General features: G+C 40.9%; 1 protein-coding gene across 1 annotated transcript in view; it reads right to left on the minus strand.

The window, feature by feature from the left end:
* sorcs3a (sortilin related VPS10 domain containing receptor 3a) overlaps positions 1-16,645 on the minus strand; it is a 296,809-nt gene that overhangs the window by 22,335 nt on the left and 257,829 nt on the right. The window contains exons 19-22 of the mRNA XM_088374786.1: positions 7,109-7,295; positions 1,991-2,124; positions 870-993; positions 421-533 (exon numbers count right to left, since the gene is read on the minus strand). Of these exons, the coding sequence (XP_088230912.1) occupies positions 421-533; positions 870-993; positions 1,991-2,124; positions 7,109-7,295 (558 nt within the window). The remainder of the gene's footprint in view (positions 1-420; positions 534-869; positions 994-1,990; positions 2,125-7,108; positions 7,296-16,645) is intronic.

Genomic DNA, 16,645 nt, shown 5'->3' on the forward strand with positions numbered 1-16,645 from the left:
ACACACACACACGCACACACACGCATACACACATACGCTCATGCAACCTCAGTAAAATATGAATAGGTCCCTTCTAAGCTCCCATGCTCAGAACCTAGCAGATAATTTTATACAGTGTGTCTGACTTTTAGAATTAAGGAATTAGAGCTCATGAGGCAATTTCCTGAGGGACAAGGGAAGCAGAGGCGTCTTCACACCTGTCGGATGATGAATCACACGGTGGCCTGAGGGTGTTCTCTTTCCGCACCAATGACTTCAGAGTATTGGACAGCACAGGTAATGGGGATAAAGGAAATAACAGAGAAAAACCTAGACAAGGAATGATATAGCCGATACGAAGATAGAAAGAAAAGCATATCAAAGGCAGTGACGGGGAGGTGGGTGAAAAAAGCGATCAGGGAGTGACTAAAAATCACTCACTTGGAGAACAGCCTTCTTAATTACTCTCCCCACATCCTGCCTCCACTCGGATAAATCGGGGTTGAAGTCATCCAGATTTGGGGAGAATGACAAAAGAAGTGATTTGAAGAATTCTGTCAAGAAGAGTCAGGAACAGTTTAATTGATTTATAGTAGGGTGGCATTCTTTTTTTTTTTTTCAAAAATTTGAGTTCTAGCACCTGTCATCATTTATCTCATAGTCAGTCTCAGGTTCGTTATATTCCCTGCACTAATTGTGGGCTAGATACACACAGATTACAGCCAGTCAAGCTAAAAGCAATGCTGCACGCTAATAAATCATCATCCTTCTCAGATACTTACAGTCATCTCATTTAATTTCAGATAAAGATAGACAACATTATGTACAGGTTATCAGTGTGAGCTGACTGTTTATTTAACATTTGAGTTTCAAGAACACAATTTACTTACCTCTAACTGCTATAGTTTTGGTATCTTGGAATATAACGTTGGCTGCAGATACTTGAACTGTGAGAGAATACACCCCTTCAATGGGAAAGGTATATGAGACACTCCCATCTAATGTGACCATTGGCTGCAAAAATAGAGAGATCTCAATCAACAATTAAACTCAGTAGGATACATCAGTCAAATTTATATCACATATGTCTGTCACATATTATCATGTCTTATCTTTATCTGGACCTTATCTTTAGCTATAAGTCTTTACTGCATGCATATTTGCTTTTGGTGTGCTGAGTGTGTATTAAAAGCTCATGTTAATAAATGACAGAAGTTGTTTATTTTGATCACTTCGTATTTCAACATGTTATGGTTTGTTCACTTAGGTGATAGGGGGCTGGCTATTGCATGTCAGCATTCGACAAGGAATTGTAGAAAACACACAAAGCAATGTCAGCTAAAGCACAAGTGAAAGTGACTGACACTGTGGGGGTGGTCAAAAGTTACAAAATTGAATCTGCTCTTCATCTAAACAACAAAAATATTTGCAGAATTCAACTGGTTTTCACTGCGCTCTATCTTTCTATATGGAGCCCTTGCTGAAGAAAAGCAGCCTCGCAACATGATGCTACTGCACCATTGTTTCACACGTGTGGATGTGTTCAAAGTGGTGTGCAGTGTTCATTTTCAGCCACACACATTAGCACCCTGCATTCAGAACAACATTTTCAATTTTCGTCTGATCTGACCAGACCACATTTGTGTGGCCCCAGAATTACTTTTATCACCGTATATAGAGGAAATGTTCAATATTTGTACGTATCTTGTATGTATCTTTCCATTTTACAATGTGTGCAGTTTTATCTTGTGACATCCAAATAAAGTATAATTACATTTGTGGTTGCTGGGTGGCAAATAAAAATGAAAATTAGCTTTTGGTTTTGAGCATAGGGTACAATAACATCGGAGGAAAAGTGCAGAAAAAAGTTTAGTAAGGAAAGATTGTGTCTTATTTTTTTATATCACTAAAATCTAGTATTTGAACAGGGGTGTGTAGACTTTTTAGTAGCTACTGCATAGACAGCCAATGTGGGTAATATTACTAGTAAATAAAGCTTGTGGAGAGTTACCTCAGTGGTGTTGCCAAGCCACCAGAAATAGGTGACTGTGCGTGGATGAGTGGGTAGGACAACTGCTGAGATATTAACTTCCTTGTTTCTAATGACGACAAAGGGAGCCAGAAGCTGGACATTCTCCACGGGACCTAAGAGAAGAAGAGTAAAAGGGAGTAAAATAAATAAATAAATAAATGAATAAATAAATAAATAAATAGCTGGCTTGAAGCTTATTTTGAGAATAATAATAATAATAATAATGATAATAATAACAATAATAATACTAATAACAACAACATCAATAATAATAATGATAATAATAGTACTACTACTACTACTACTACTACCACTAATAATAATAATAATAATAATAATAATAATAATAATAATAATAATAATAAGGCTCGGTGGTGCACTGGGTAGCACGTCCGCCTCACAGTTAGGAGGGTGCGGGTTCGATTCCACCGCCGGCCCTCCCTGTGCGGAGTTTGCATGTTCTCCCCGGGCCCGCGTGGGTTTTCTCCGGGCACTCCGGTTTCCTCCCACATCCCCAAAACATGCTTGGTAGGCCGATTGGAGACTCCAAATTGTCCCTAAGTGTGAGTGCGAATGCAAATGGTTGTTTGTCTCTGTGTGCCCTACGATTGGCTGGCAACCGTTTCAGGGTGTCCCCCGCCTACTGCCCGATGCCGGCTGGGATAGGCTCCAGCACGCCCGCGACCCCCGTGGGGACTAAGCGGTTCAGAAAATGGATGGATGGATGGATGGATAATAATCATAATAATAATAAATATTTGAAAAAAATACAATTACACATTTTTAATACAGTTCTAACCAATAGATAACCCTGGTCAGTATAAGGCCAAAGTAACCTATATATTAGTAATAAATAAAAAGTACATCGACAATTGTGTTAATATGAATCTGCATCCACTCTATGTTAGTTTATCTGTACGCCATACATGTGTCATGCTTTTTGAAGCTCTTGACTCAGTTACAGTAATCCCTTGTTTATTGCGGATAGGTGAAGATCCGCAATATAAATAAAATATATTGTTACAATATCCACAAAAGGCTTTTATGAACCTTTATTGTATTTTTAAACACTTTATTGTACTTTTAAACGTTTCTGTATTTTTACACATTTTACACTTGTAAACATTTTAAAGTCAAACTAACTTTTAGAAACATTCTTATTTATTCAAATAAATAAGAAAATAAATAAGCGTAAATATATTGTTACAATAGCCACACAAGACTTTTATGAACCTTTATTGTAGTTTTAAACACTTTATTTTTTTAAACCCTTTTTAATATTTTTATACATTTTTATAAAAATTTTAAAGTCAAACTGACTTTCAGAAACATTCTTATTTATTTAAATACATGAGAAAATACTTAAGAGTAACTATATTGTTACAACAGCCACACAAGACTTTTATGAACCTTTTATGAAGTGTAAACGTGTCAGACTCCTCTCTGTCAGGACTGAGTAGAGCCAGGGCGACCAAATGCAGCTTGAACCAGGATTTATTGAAGGGAAGGTGAACAAAGGAATCGGCGGAAAGAGGCTCACAGACAGCGAGCGGAAAATGGGATTCCCCTCGTACCAAGCGCAGACTAGGAAGAGGTTCTGACCGTGAGCCTACACACGAGACCCGGCGAAGACACAACAGGCGTGGACACAAACGGTAAGAAACAGGAGACACCGGCGGAGAGGAAACATGCGGACAGGGTTTAAATACATGAGGGAGCAGGTGACAGTCATGGGGTGTGGCTGAGGGAAGTTGCCGGCTGAGCGTCCTCTGGCACGTGCGTGACACTCTCTGCTCTTGTGTGCTTGCCGGCACCCCCGCGGCCCAGCGCGAGGGTATCCACACAAGAGTTTTATACTTTCATTTTTAAACACTTTATTGTACTTTTAAATATTTTATTGTATTGTAAATTATTTAAACATTTTAAAGTGTAAACGTGTTATAGCCGCTCTGCTCTTGCCGTGCTGGCCGGTTGACGCGGCCCAGCGCAAGAGCATTCACACAAGACTTTTATAATTTTATTTCTAAACATTTAATTATATTTGTAAACACTTTTCAAACATTTTAAAGTGTAAATGTGTCACTTCTCCTCTCTGCTCTCGCTGTGCTGACGGGCTGACGCGCCCCCTGCGGCCCAGCGCAAGGGCTTCCACACAAGACTTTTATGATTATTTTTAAACACTTTATTGTATTTTTAAACACTTTATTGTATCTTTAAAGGCTTCTTAAAGAGCTTTAAAAAGCTTGCTCTGCCCGTCAGCTTGCCTCGTCGTCCTGCTCTGCAGTCATTCCAGCCCTCCTTGTCTCCTTTAAACTTTGTGTGAGCCCTTGTTGCATTTGGTTGTCCTGCCTCTTTTGTGTCAAAAGGAAGTGCAAATCAGAGATGCTCCCGATTCTGTTGACGGAACGAAGTGGAAGAGCCGATACGTAGCGTGACTGCGGGAGGCTGAGATAAAGCGTAGTTAGAACTGCTCTTACAATTCCAAGCCAATCAGCGGCAAGGATCAACATGTTCCCATTGGTCTTGCCTCCTCTACCGGCATAGACATATGGGCTGACAAAGTCCTGTGCGCAAGTGATGCCGTAAAAAGCCACAATGCAGCGAATATATCCGCAATATTTGTTTTCACAAAAACTCGCGATGCATTTAGGCTGCAATAGGTGTAGCGCAAAGTGACGAGGGATTACTGTATTCGCTCTTGGTGCTCTGAAAATTTGGTTTGAGATTAAAATGTGATATAGGTTCTGGATTGGTTTATGATATTATAAAGGATAACGTTATGTAGTACATGACTCATGGAAAAATCCAAACAATCTGTTTGTTAAATGTTGTTGTCTCGGTGGGCTTCACTCCCAAGGCTTATTTAGCACTCATCTTCTTGAATCAAAACTACCATATTTTTCAGACTTAAAGTCGCTCCGGAGTACAAGTCGCAACAGCCATAAAATGCACAATAAAGAGGAAAAAAACATTTATAAGTCGCACCGGAGTTTAAGTCGCATTTTGAGGGAAATTTATTTGACACAATCCAACACCAAGAACACACATGAACCAGCAACACGAGGCTAAACGATACGGTATACGAATGTGACATAAACACAAACAAGGAGGTGAGAACGGGCCTGATGTAACATTAACAGTTATTCAAATAACTATAACATAAATAACATGTTTATCAAATCATCTGTGTCACTTCAAATCATTGAATCCATCGATCGAATTGGTCTTCCTTTCTGTAAACAACGCCGCGTGTGCGGCGCGCCGCTGACATCGGACTCGTCGTCAGTTGCAGTTCAAATTATTCCACAAGCCCATATAATGATATATAAAGTAAATATTAAATAACTATCATATAAAGAACAATATTATCAAACCATCTGTGTCACTCTAAATCATTAAATCTATCGATCGAATTCCTTGTCCTTTATGTAAACAACGCCGCGTGTGCACCGCGCTGCTAACGTCGGACTCGTCATCAGTTGCAGTTCAAATTATTCCACAGGCCCATGTAATTATAAACAACAATTTTATCAAACTATGTCTGTAACTCCACGTCATTAAATCCATCGATCGAATCCTTCGTCCTTTATGTAAACAACGCCGCGTGTGCGCCGCGCCGCTGATGTCGGACTAGTTGTCAGTTGCAGTTCAAATTACAATAATCCCTTGCTACATCGCGGTTCGTTTATCGTGGTTTCACTACATTGCGGATTTGATTTTCCAAATTAAAAACAAATAAGATTCAAAATAAAACTTTTAAATTGAGGAATTATGGCACAAATGTTGCCTACTTCTCAGCGGAAGGTGAGGAGTGCCCACACAATTGCAGTGCATACACTTGTATCTACACTTGTACAAGTGCATAAACTTAAAGTTAAAGTCCCAATGATCATCGTCACACACACATCTGGGTGTGGTGAAATTTGTCCTCTGCATTTAACCCATCCCCATGTGATTTTGATCCATCCCCTGGGGGAGAGGGGAGCAGTGAGCAGCAGCGGTGCCGCGCTCGGGAATCATTTGGTGATCTAACCCCCCAGTTCTGACCCTTAAATGCTGAGTGCCAAGCAGGGAGGCAATGGGTACCATTTTTATAGTCTTTGGTATGGCCCGGCCAGGGTTTGAACCCACAACCTTCCAGTCTCAGGGAGGACACTCTACTACTAGGCCACTGAGCTGGTACATACATTTGATTTGACTAGAGTCCAGGGGTTCACCAAACTTGTCCACTCACCACCACCCTGTTTTCTCTCAATAAATACTGTCACGCACCGGTGTCGTCCAGCCACGCCCCCTTCTCACCGCGATCGCTGTCACCTGTCACGGGCTGATTGGGAGCGCTATATGTATATTAGCGCAGCCAGCGTAACAATTCATGTCAGCTTGTCTTGTGATGTCTGCGTGCACACCGGTCCCTTCCACAGCTGCTCTACTTAGAGATCACCCGTCTGCCACGTCCAGTCCTCGCCAGTGCGAAGCCCAGCCGACAGCTCCTTCACCTGGCTTGCCATCCGGCTAACCACCCCCCGACGAGCGCAGCCTCGCCCGATCGCCGCTTCAGCTCCCCAGCGTTCCCCTCCCCCTCCACAATAAAGACTGATTCACTTGCATTTGGCTGTACTGTCCGATCTCTCTCAAATACTCTACATCGCTGTATGCACAGTGACGAACGTTTTCTCCATTTGCAAGTGCTCAAAGGGCATACTGTCTCCCGTGTGGTTCTTGCAAATAAATTAGAGTGAGCACCACTCTAACATGAGTCAAGGACAACTACTCCATTAGAATTAAAATAAATAATACAACTGTGTATATGTAATTTAACTGAGTGAAGTCTGTGGAATCAATCTATAGTTAAATTAATGCTGATTTAATGAAAATATCAATGTAATGTTTTTTTACAATAGTTTTTTTTTTATCACAATAGCAACTATTAAATATTAAATTCCAGTGAATCACAATTCACTTTAAATGAGCTACAGTATAATAAAACCAATTTCTAATCCCTCATTTGATTTTATGTTGTTCATGAACATTTTATTCAGTGGATTTTACATGTGCAAGAGCAAAGATGTACTTTTGGACAATGTAGACACTTACACGTGACATGCAGATGGAGTGTTGTTGTGTCATAACCCAGGGAGTTTTCAGCCAAAGCTGTGACACAAAATATCCCTGCAGACTTGTAGACATGTTTGATGCCTTCTTCAGCCCAGCTGAGGTTCGAATATGACACAGCTATGCCATCGCCAAAATCTAATTGGATGTTTGTCCGTATAGAATCGCCCTGAAAGACAGCACAAATGTCATTTGGTCCACAATTCAAAATACAGTGCTATTGTATATTATCTTTTGTGTTGAAGGACACTGTAGTAGTATGTGTACACTTCAGGGGCACATTTACTGAGACATTTGGAGAAAAAGGGTAAACACTAGGAAATTAATTTCACAGAGGGCATAATAACTTGTTGAAAGTGAAATGGGACAAATGTTTGTGACACTTGTGACATGTAATCTATTTTGACAGGTGCACACCCAGAAAAGACAACCGTAGGTCATTTTTGAGGGACATAGAATTCCTACACAGAACTGGCCATGCTCTCCATCAGTGATTTAATTTGGTACCTACACCGTAAGAAACACAAACTATAAACCGAAGAACATGTGAGTGGCATATTGCAGATGCAATTAAATGCTCTTCATAAGCAACTCACAGCATAAGATGAGGTACTCAGCTTCAGTATATGTGGACACAAAGACATTTTTAAAAAAGCAGCATTTAACCCCACAAGATGAAATACAGTATTTGCTGTACTATATAAAAATAAGCACTATTTCTTCTGTGCTTTTCAGTGAGCGAAAAATATTCTGCTGATTGAATCTTTGTACCGTATTGGGCCGAATATAAGACGGTGTTTTTAGCATTGAAATGAGACTGAAAAAGTGGGGGTCGTCTTACATTCGGGGTCAAGACATTATACCCATTCACAACGCTAAATGGCACCAGATATCTTCAAAGTGAATGCTGAACTTAACTCCCCAGTCCAAAGCGAACCCCCGTCACAAAGAATAAAAATAGCGGTAGCAGTTTGCATTATTTTTTTGCAATGTTTTACCTTATTCAGATTTGTTTCAAGACTACAGTTACAGTTAGACTTCACTTTGAATTAATGAATTGAATTAACTGAATTAATTCAGTTATTGCAATTTTGTTGTTTTATCACAGTAGATTGGTTTATTTACATTTCAAAAACCAGAAGCCATTCATTTACAAATGTGATTGCACTATAGTTTACATATTTAAATGTTCAGATACTAAGATGTGATAGACAGTTTTTGCATGATTTGAATGAGGCAAAATAACATGTTTTTTCTCTTGAATATATTGTTATAATCATTTGTTTCAGATGTACTGTAATTATTTTCTGTGTAAAAATTAAAATTGGTGTTCAAAAAGTCTTTTTTCGAACTTGAGTCTTGAAAAAGAGGGGGTCGTCTTATAATCAGGGTCGTTTTATATTCGGGCCAATAAGGTAATTGTGCAGTCATGGTTGTAAGTACCTATAATTCAAGACAAGATTAAGTTTTGTCCTTTGTACAAATTATATAATTTAGTCTAGTACAATATGAATGGGTGAATGAAAATAAATTGCATCTTTAAATATTGTAAATATATTTACATTATAGTCAGGAAATACAACGATACATGGTTATAAAGTCTAAAAGTTGTTTAATTATGCTTACCAAAGCATAATCACGGGCGGCATAGTGGTCCGCCTCACAGTTAGGAGGGGGTGGGTTCCATTCCACCTGCGGCCCTCGCTGTGTGGAGTTTGCATGTTCTACCCGTACCCGCGTGGGTTTTCTCTGGGCACTCCAGTTTCCTCCCACATCCCAAAAACATGCATGGTAGGCTGATTGAGCACTCCAAACTGCCCCGAGGTGTGAGTGCGAGCGCGAGCGCGAGTGCGGATGGTTGTTCGTTTCTGTGTGCCCTGCGATTGGCTGGGAACCGGTTCAGGGCGCCGACTGCCTGGTGACTGCTGGGATAGGCTGCAGCACGCCCGTGGGGACAAACGGTATAGAAAATGGATGGATGGATAAAGCATAATCATTTTTGTAAAGCACTAGACTTGTGTAAACTGTATGTTGTTACTATTGTTTCAGAAGTTGTCAACAGGGTAAATTAAATGATCAAAGGTTGAGGGATCTGAAGCTCTGCACCAGGCAGGATCAATTTAACCGTTTTGTGCCTTTTAACTCAATTGAATTTGCACATTTCTGAAAGAGAAACATACTTTTTTGGTAAAGTGTGTGACAAAATATAAGTTATCACAAAGTTTTATTTAAATGTTAAACCACAGAAAAAGAGAAATTGATTGGTGTTACAAAGCGAACATATTATGACTGTACTAATCTGCAACTTTTTGATACAACATCCTAGAAACAGCATTCACATGTGAGTTTATTTTCTCCACATAGTGCGGCTCAAGTGAAGAATAGAATAGATGGTGTCCTCAGTAGAGCGGTTGGGCCAGCAGACAAAATATGAAGGGTCGAATATGGGGTGAGCACAGAGGGGATGCTATGTTTCACCATTCTCTTGAAGCACTTCATCATGATGGGTGCGAGTGCGACGGGGTAGAAGAAATTGAGGGATGAGAAGGTTGGATTTCGTCGACAACTGGGATGATGAAGGAGGTCTCAAAGCAGGCTTAGACTTTCGCTTGGTTCAGTGAAATGTTAAAATGGCCATTCGAACACAAGCAAGGATGTCAACATACTCTTTGAGCACCAGACTGGGAATGTCTGGACCAGGAGCTTTCAGAATGTTGAGTCCCTTCAGAGACCTCCTCACATCAGCAGTGGTAAGAAAGGGTGCCTTCTCATGACAGTAGGACTGCTTTTTAGTTACTCCAACCTCCCCAAAAAGTCGTTCAGCCCATTGAGCAAGTCAGCATCATAGTATGCATGGTTGAAGTACTCTTTTGTCATTGGTAATGGTCCAAATGTCCCGCCAAATGTTCCTGGGGTTTGGAGGGTTATGGAAACGTCCTTGATTTTCTCACTGTGAACATGCTTTGCTACTCTGATGGCCGAGGGTTGAGGTCGGGTTTTGGTTGGTAAGGGTGATGTTTTTATTGGTGCTGACGTCGTCAGTGCATTTTCTGATGGAGGCTGAGACGGACATGGCATGCTCATCAGCCTCAATGATGCTGTTGAATGATGCAGCTGCCTTGAACATTGCCAGTCTGGACATTAAAAATATTCCTGCAAATCCCATATTGCCCCCTCAGGCCACACTCTCTCTCTCTTTTGGCATCTGCCAAATTGGTAAACGCACAGGAAGCCCTGCAGTGAATTGCTGTCTTGCCTGTTTTAGAAGTTTCCCTTCTCCAGCACACATGATTTAAATGATCAGGATCATCATCTGACTTCCACAGAGTTTGCTGATGAGCTGATCATTTGAATTGTTTGTGTTGAACAAGGAATGGCTTGCCTTTACAAACAGCTTGGGGTTTGGTACTGACACTTTTGAGAGGGGTTGAACTTTCTTCAATTCTGGAGTTGCTCATGGTGAAAGGGACCAAACGGTTCTTCTGCCTATGCATCGAACAGTGGCTCGCAGTTGGAGTGTAGAAGAGTGCTCCTGCTGGAGACTACAACTTTATGCTGGGGGACTTGAATGCTCACATGGGCATTGACAATGAGACTTGGCGTGATTGGAAGTCAGGGCTCCTTTGATCAGAACCCATGCTGTGTTCTGTTTTTGCACCTCTGTGCTCCTCATGAATTGCCCATAATGACTGCTATGCTACTGCATATGTGCACTTGACACAAGGACACCCTAGGCTGCAGTTTAAAAATCAACAATGTGGCCATTTTATTGGACTTGACGCCTCATGACTTGGACAGTCAGGTGACGAAAGGGGGAGAGCTTTCAAGGAATCACTGCCTGGTGGTTTGTTGGCTTCGATGGTAGTGGAGGATGCTGGACCAACCTGGCAGATCAAAACATATTGTAAGGCTATCTCCAATTGCCCATCTCACATGCATGACCGACTCCATCACAAGGGGAGATCAATGCAGAAACCATTGTTAGGTACAGACTCATTACAGACCCCGTCAAGGCTCTTTCTGCTTCCACAATGTCCTGTGTACTCAGATCCCCTTGATTGTAACAAAAATGAATAGCGGGCAGATGGCACCACAGCACACAATGGTGAGACGATCGTAACATTCTAAGTTCTATACAGCAACAACATGGTGGTTCATATTTCTTTTTGCCCAAGTGTCTGAATGATGAGGATTCTTGACCATTCATAAGAGTCTTTCTCAAATTTGCATTGTCCTTTTCTCTATTTTTGTCCTTTTGATCAAGTTTCTAATATTGTAATGAAGTATTTTTATCTAGGGTACCGGCCTTGCTAATATAAGCAGATACAGTAATTTCATCATGTTGACACTGGTATTGTTTGTCCAATTAACTCTTCATTGTTTTTTTAGGGCCTTCAGATTCGCATAGATCTTTATTTCAGCGTATAGGAATCTCCACACCGGACGGCTTCCTTCTGATTCAGATTAACGAGCAAATTACTCATGTGATTGTTAAACACTTCTATGTTGGAGGCTGTGGATCTGTATACACACTACTGTTTATTGTCTTTTGACATACTGATCTCAACTGATAGACATTCCAATACATTTTCTACCACCAATGACATGCAATCTAATGTTTCACAGCTGATGCTGCCTTCAATATAGAGCACAACTCCTCCAATAGATTTGTTGTTTCTGCTACTATGGACATATTTGTATCCTTCAAGGTGGACCCCACCCTTCATATCATCTTTAGTCCAACTTTCTGATTAGCACACTAATGTTAAAAGGTTTACCCAATGTCAATAGATAATCCTGAATCTTTCCAAAGTTGGCGTTTAAACTCCTGCTGTTAAATCGAATTATGGGCAGCTTTCCTTCCAAATCGATGCAGCTGTTGAACTGATCCTTAAGTAGTATCCACATTTATCTTGATCAGTGTCTTCATTAATTTTGAATGGTGATTTATTTCCAAGTTTATGTTGTCATAACATGCTCATCAGTTCTTGCAATTCACTTTGTGACAATTTGATTGTAGCATGAACTGGGCTCATGGATTTTTTTCATAGGGCTTGACATACCGCAATTTGCAAAATTTTCCATCTCTTCTGGCGCTCTGATCTGGACCAGTCTGTTATTTTTTAAAAATGATCAGTTTGGCTTTACATAGATTTTGCAGCTTACAGTCCAAGACCTCGAATGATTCCCTTCCTTTTTCAGTTGTCGGGCTCGCGAAGCAATGGATGCATTATGTTTCTCGTTAATATAAACATATGATCCCTTTTCCATATTTCAATGAAGGAATGTACTTTCTGCTTGTGAAGCTCAGTAGTACGGCACAGTCGTCACTGACTCACACTCCAGAAACTCCTCTCTTAGGAAGCGGGTGGCAAACATTTCAAAGCTCCAGTGTTATGTCTTTTGTTGTTAAAAACTCCAATGCTTGCTGTTCCATGGATCGGTTCTCCACCTCATCCATATTGCTTTGATCTCTCAGTGACCCGGTGTTGTTTCTAGGTGAGATCTTGAGACCATCATTGATCTCATTCTGCTGATCAAGCTCTTTTTTGATCAGCTGATCATTCTTGGCATTCTTATTTAGGAGGAATTGTATCTCCTTCATCCTAGCTTCTATCCCCATCATGATTACTTCCAGAGCATTCGTAAGTGGCTCAAGAGCTTTTGGGTCTGTTTTTGATTTCTTTCAATCACCTGCCACCGCTAATGCGAAGTGCACCCCCGATCTCAAGCGGAGGAGGAAGGGTCCTGCTCTGCTCCCGGACATCAGTTTCTGGAGGGGGAAACTCAGCAGCCATCACTCAACCTCGCTCTGGCAACACCAGGCTGTGAACGCCATCTGATACCGTTGCGCGCGGTTCTGATTCTAAGACTCCACTGCGCACGGTTCTGACTCCAAACGCTGTTTGTGGTTCTGACTCCCCTGCGGTTTTGACTCTGTGTGCTGCCGCCTGTGGTTCTGGCTCTGTGACTGCCGCTGCCTGCGTTTCTGACACTGCGACTGCTGTTGCTTGCAGTTCTGACTATACAACTACCACAGATCCGCCTCCAGATCCTGCTCACGCTTCGTCGGGTCGAGACCTGCGGACGCCATCTGACTTCACTGAGACTTGCAGCTGCCATTTGTCCTCGTCCCGGCGGTACGAGGGCTGTGGTCGAGCCCATCCCCCATCTGGCGTCCAAGACACCCACCTGACCGGTCGTGTCACGCGCTTTTCATTTAGCGTCCAGTTCGCCCACCGGACAGACTTTGCCGAGAGTTGCCTGTCGGGCATCAGGTTCGTCCACCCGATGGGCTCTGCTGTTCGAATGCTTGGCACTCGGGCCAACCGCCGGATTGCTCGTTTCGGGGGGCGTCTTGCCCTCTGGTGGACTTAGGGGCTAAACTTTATTTTATATAAATTATTTCATGATGATAGATAAGATAAATATAAGATAAATGAAATACCTTTAAGGAATTAAAGATGTGTTCAAATCATAATGAGTAGAGATTTGCCATATTCGCCTAAAACACTGGCTACCAAGCTGCCCCCAAATACAGCAACAGAAAAAAAATATCATGACATGAGTAATAACAGACATAAATGTACTACATGTGTTCAGTAATAATTTGGTCAAAAATATCCCACCATAATTCTGTTATTAGGCTGCTGATCATCAAAGTGGGTGTGCATGCATGAGTGCAGGACTCTAAATATGCAACATCCTATCATATGATTTATGCATAGTGTATCTCTTCAACCACATTTATACGTTCGTCTGGGATTCACATCTGGCACTATGCAATGATCTGCACGCAGAAAGATGGTATTAGTGAGTATGTGTGTGTATGTGTGTCCTGTGTGAGTCTTTCCATGCGTGAAGATGAAGAGGTTTGGTTGACTGATCTGGGGATATTGTCATTGCCTAAAAGATTATGTGAAAAAGATATGGCACGGCAGACATTACTAAGAACTGGAATGAGATGGCATGCAAACAGGTGTGGTGCCTCTGATGTCACTTATCTCCACTTTGTCCACAATGTGTCCAAGCTTTGCTCTATATGTGGACATTGAGTAAACATTACAAAACCGACCAATATCTCTCGAAATATCCTTCAGGTGTTTGTCTGTATGCTGGTATGTGTTACTGTAGGCCAACATCTGCCAATGTGTGTCAAACCTACATGATCAGATCACATTTAAAGCTGTGAATGGTGTGTAGTCAGGATTCATTTTAAAATGCTCCTTATTCTCCTTGCCTTAACTTTCTTGTCTTTTCTTTAGGTGTTGCCTCACTGCACAGTCTTTAGTTTTAGACGATATTCCTTCCATTCATTGGCTAACCTTATATTTGCTTGGCCAGTCAAGATGTCATTATCATGTAATATCGTCCCTATACTAGGCATTGGTTAGTGTAATTACCTTTCTTATTATTTAATAGACAGCCCCAAATGTGTTATAAGGTGTTACAGCTACCGCTGTTGTGAAATGTATTGTATTGCATTATCTTCTCTTTCAGAGACTGCTGATGAGCTGATCATTTAATAAGATGTGTTGAACGAGGGAGAAATGTAAAACACAGGCAGCACAGCAGTCATCGAGGTCCAGAGCTAGATATGCCTGTTCAAATTTATTGATGTGGCAGGCCAACTGAAATGAGCTATGACTGTCTTTCCTGAATGTGTAAAAATGCATGCAGCTAAAATGACCAGCTATAGCGGACACGCACGCGAGTGCACGCACACGCACACATACACGCACACACACACATACACACACACACGCACACACACATATACACACATACACACACATTTATCAAAATCACAGTTGAATGCAAATTGTTTACGTCACATTCTAACTGCTATTGTGACTGTGAATGGATCGTTAGCATGTTCACTGAACATTTTCTTTAGAGAAGATTACAGTCAATCTTACTTCTGAATAAATCCCAAATGTAGGTGGTGCGCAGAACACAGAACAGGCAGACAATAGTAACAAAGTGTTTCAAAATGTGCCAGAACCCCATAGGAATTAACAGAGCGGGACCAACTGCTGCATGATCGTAATCTCTCTGAAGAGGCTTTAGAAGACTAAATAGCATATTTTATCTTGCATTCACCTTGTCCATCAATGCATTCACCTTGTTCAGCAAGAACTAAATGTCCTTTAAATAATATCCAGCAGCATGCTGTGGAGCCATTTTTTTCCGTTGTATAGGTTTGTGTGTGGACTAAATCAAATGTTTGGAATAGTGAGACAAATTTGCATATATAAAGATATATACTAAACGAGAGCTCGGACCATTTTTATTATTTCCAGTTATTTGCAGCTGTAGCTGATATATTAGGGAAGACAGAATGATGACATTATTTTCAACAAAAGGTGTGCACATATGTATATTTGGGACAGATACAGGATGTTACAAAACACTGAAGTGAATCCTAATTAATAATTGGTTAAAAAAAAATTGTAAACCACATAATGCCCAGTCTTTTAAATAGAGGTCAGCGCCCCACAATCCTGAATAGGATGATGGAAGGCTGGAGCGCATTCCAGCACATGTTGAGATTTCCAAAAGGGCAGTGTTAATTTTGTTACCAAAAACTACAGGAATATATTTTCATCTATACACATTTTTCAACAGCCCAGCATGTAAAATTTAACGACAGTAAGAGTTTAGAAGGGTCTTTCCTACAGCATTCATTACTTTATGCTGGAACTCTATGGCAGTGTTTCCCAACCACTGTGCCGCGGCACACTGGTGTGCCGTGAGAGACGTTCAGCTGTGCCGTGGGATTGTCCAATATTAATTACGGAGCGCATTGTAAACAGGATCGCCAAACCACTGGTCAGTTTGCGCAAGGCCTGGTCAACCACTTGCTAATCGTGCGTGTGTGGAGAATCGTAGAATCTTGAGACTTCATATTGTGTCGATCTGATTGTATTGCATCGGCACATATTCAGTTTATGTGTGTGTTGCTGTGTGCTTTTGCTAACAGTGACAGACACTATGATGGTTGTGGTGCGTTTGTGGTCCAATGGAAATCAGAGCATGCAGTTCAACCGGAGAACCTGGATTGGTTATTTTTCACATACGTAAACTAAGCAGTCAAGTCGAGATTCCTCGACTGTGATAGCCACTCAGCTGCTGTCAGAACAGCAGAGCGTCTTTAAAAGTGACTTAGTTCTTATTGTTGCAATATTTATAGACCTAGTCTAAAACAGTAAACAAAATCACGTTGATTCTTTTATTTTAATCACAATCACTTTAAATAGTTTATTTCTTACACCGTCTAAAACCTTTTTAAAAAACTGTCACTTTTATTTAAAAAAAGGAATACAATTTAAATAATATTTAGTATTTATTTCTATTAAATTATTCGACTCTCCATACACATATAGGAATAGGACTGTACGTGTTTCGTTGTAATATAACTGATTTTAATATAGGAGCTTAACGGATTTTTGTTGGCGGTGTGCCGCGAGATTTTTTCCAATGAAAAGGTGTGCCGTGATTGAAAAAAGGTTGGGAAAC

The sequence above is a fragment of the Syngnathus floridae genome, chromosome 4 (genome assembly GCF_059516105.1).
Source record: "Syngnathus floridae isolate MCC-2025c chromosome 4, RoL_Sflo_1.0, whole genome shotgun sequence".
In the NCBI taxonomy this organism is placed as follows: Eukaryota; Metazoa; Chordata; class Actinopteri; order Syngnathiformes; family Syngnathidae; genus Syngnathus; species Syngnathus floridae.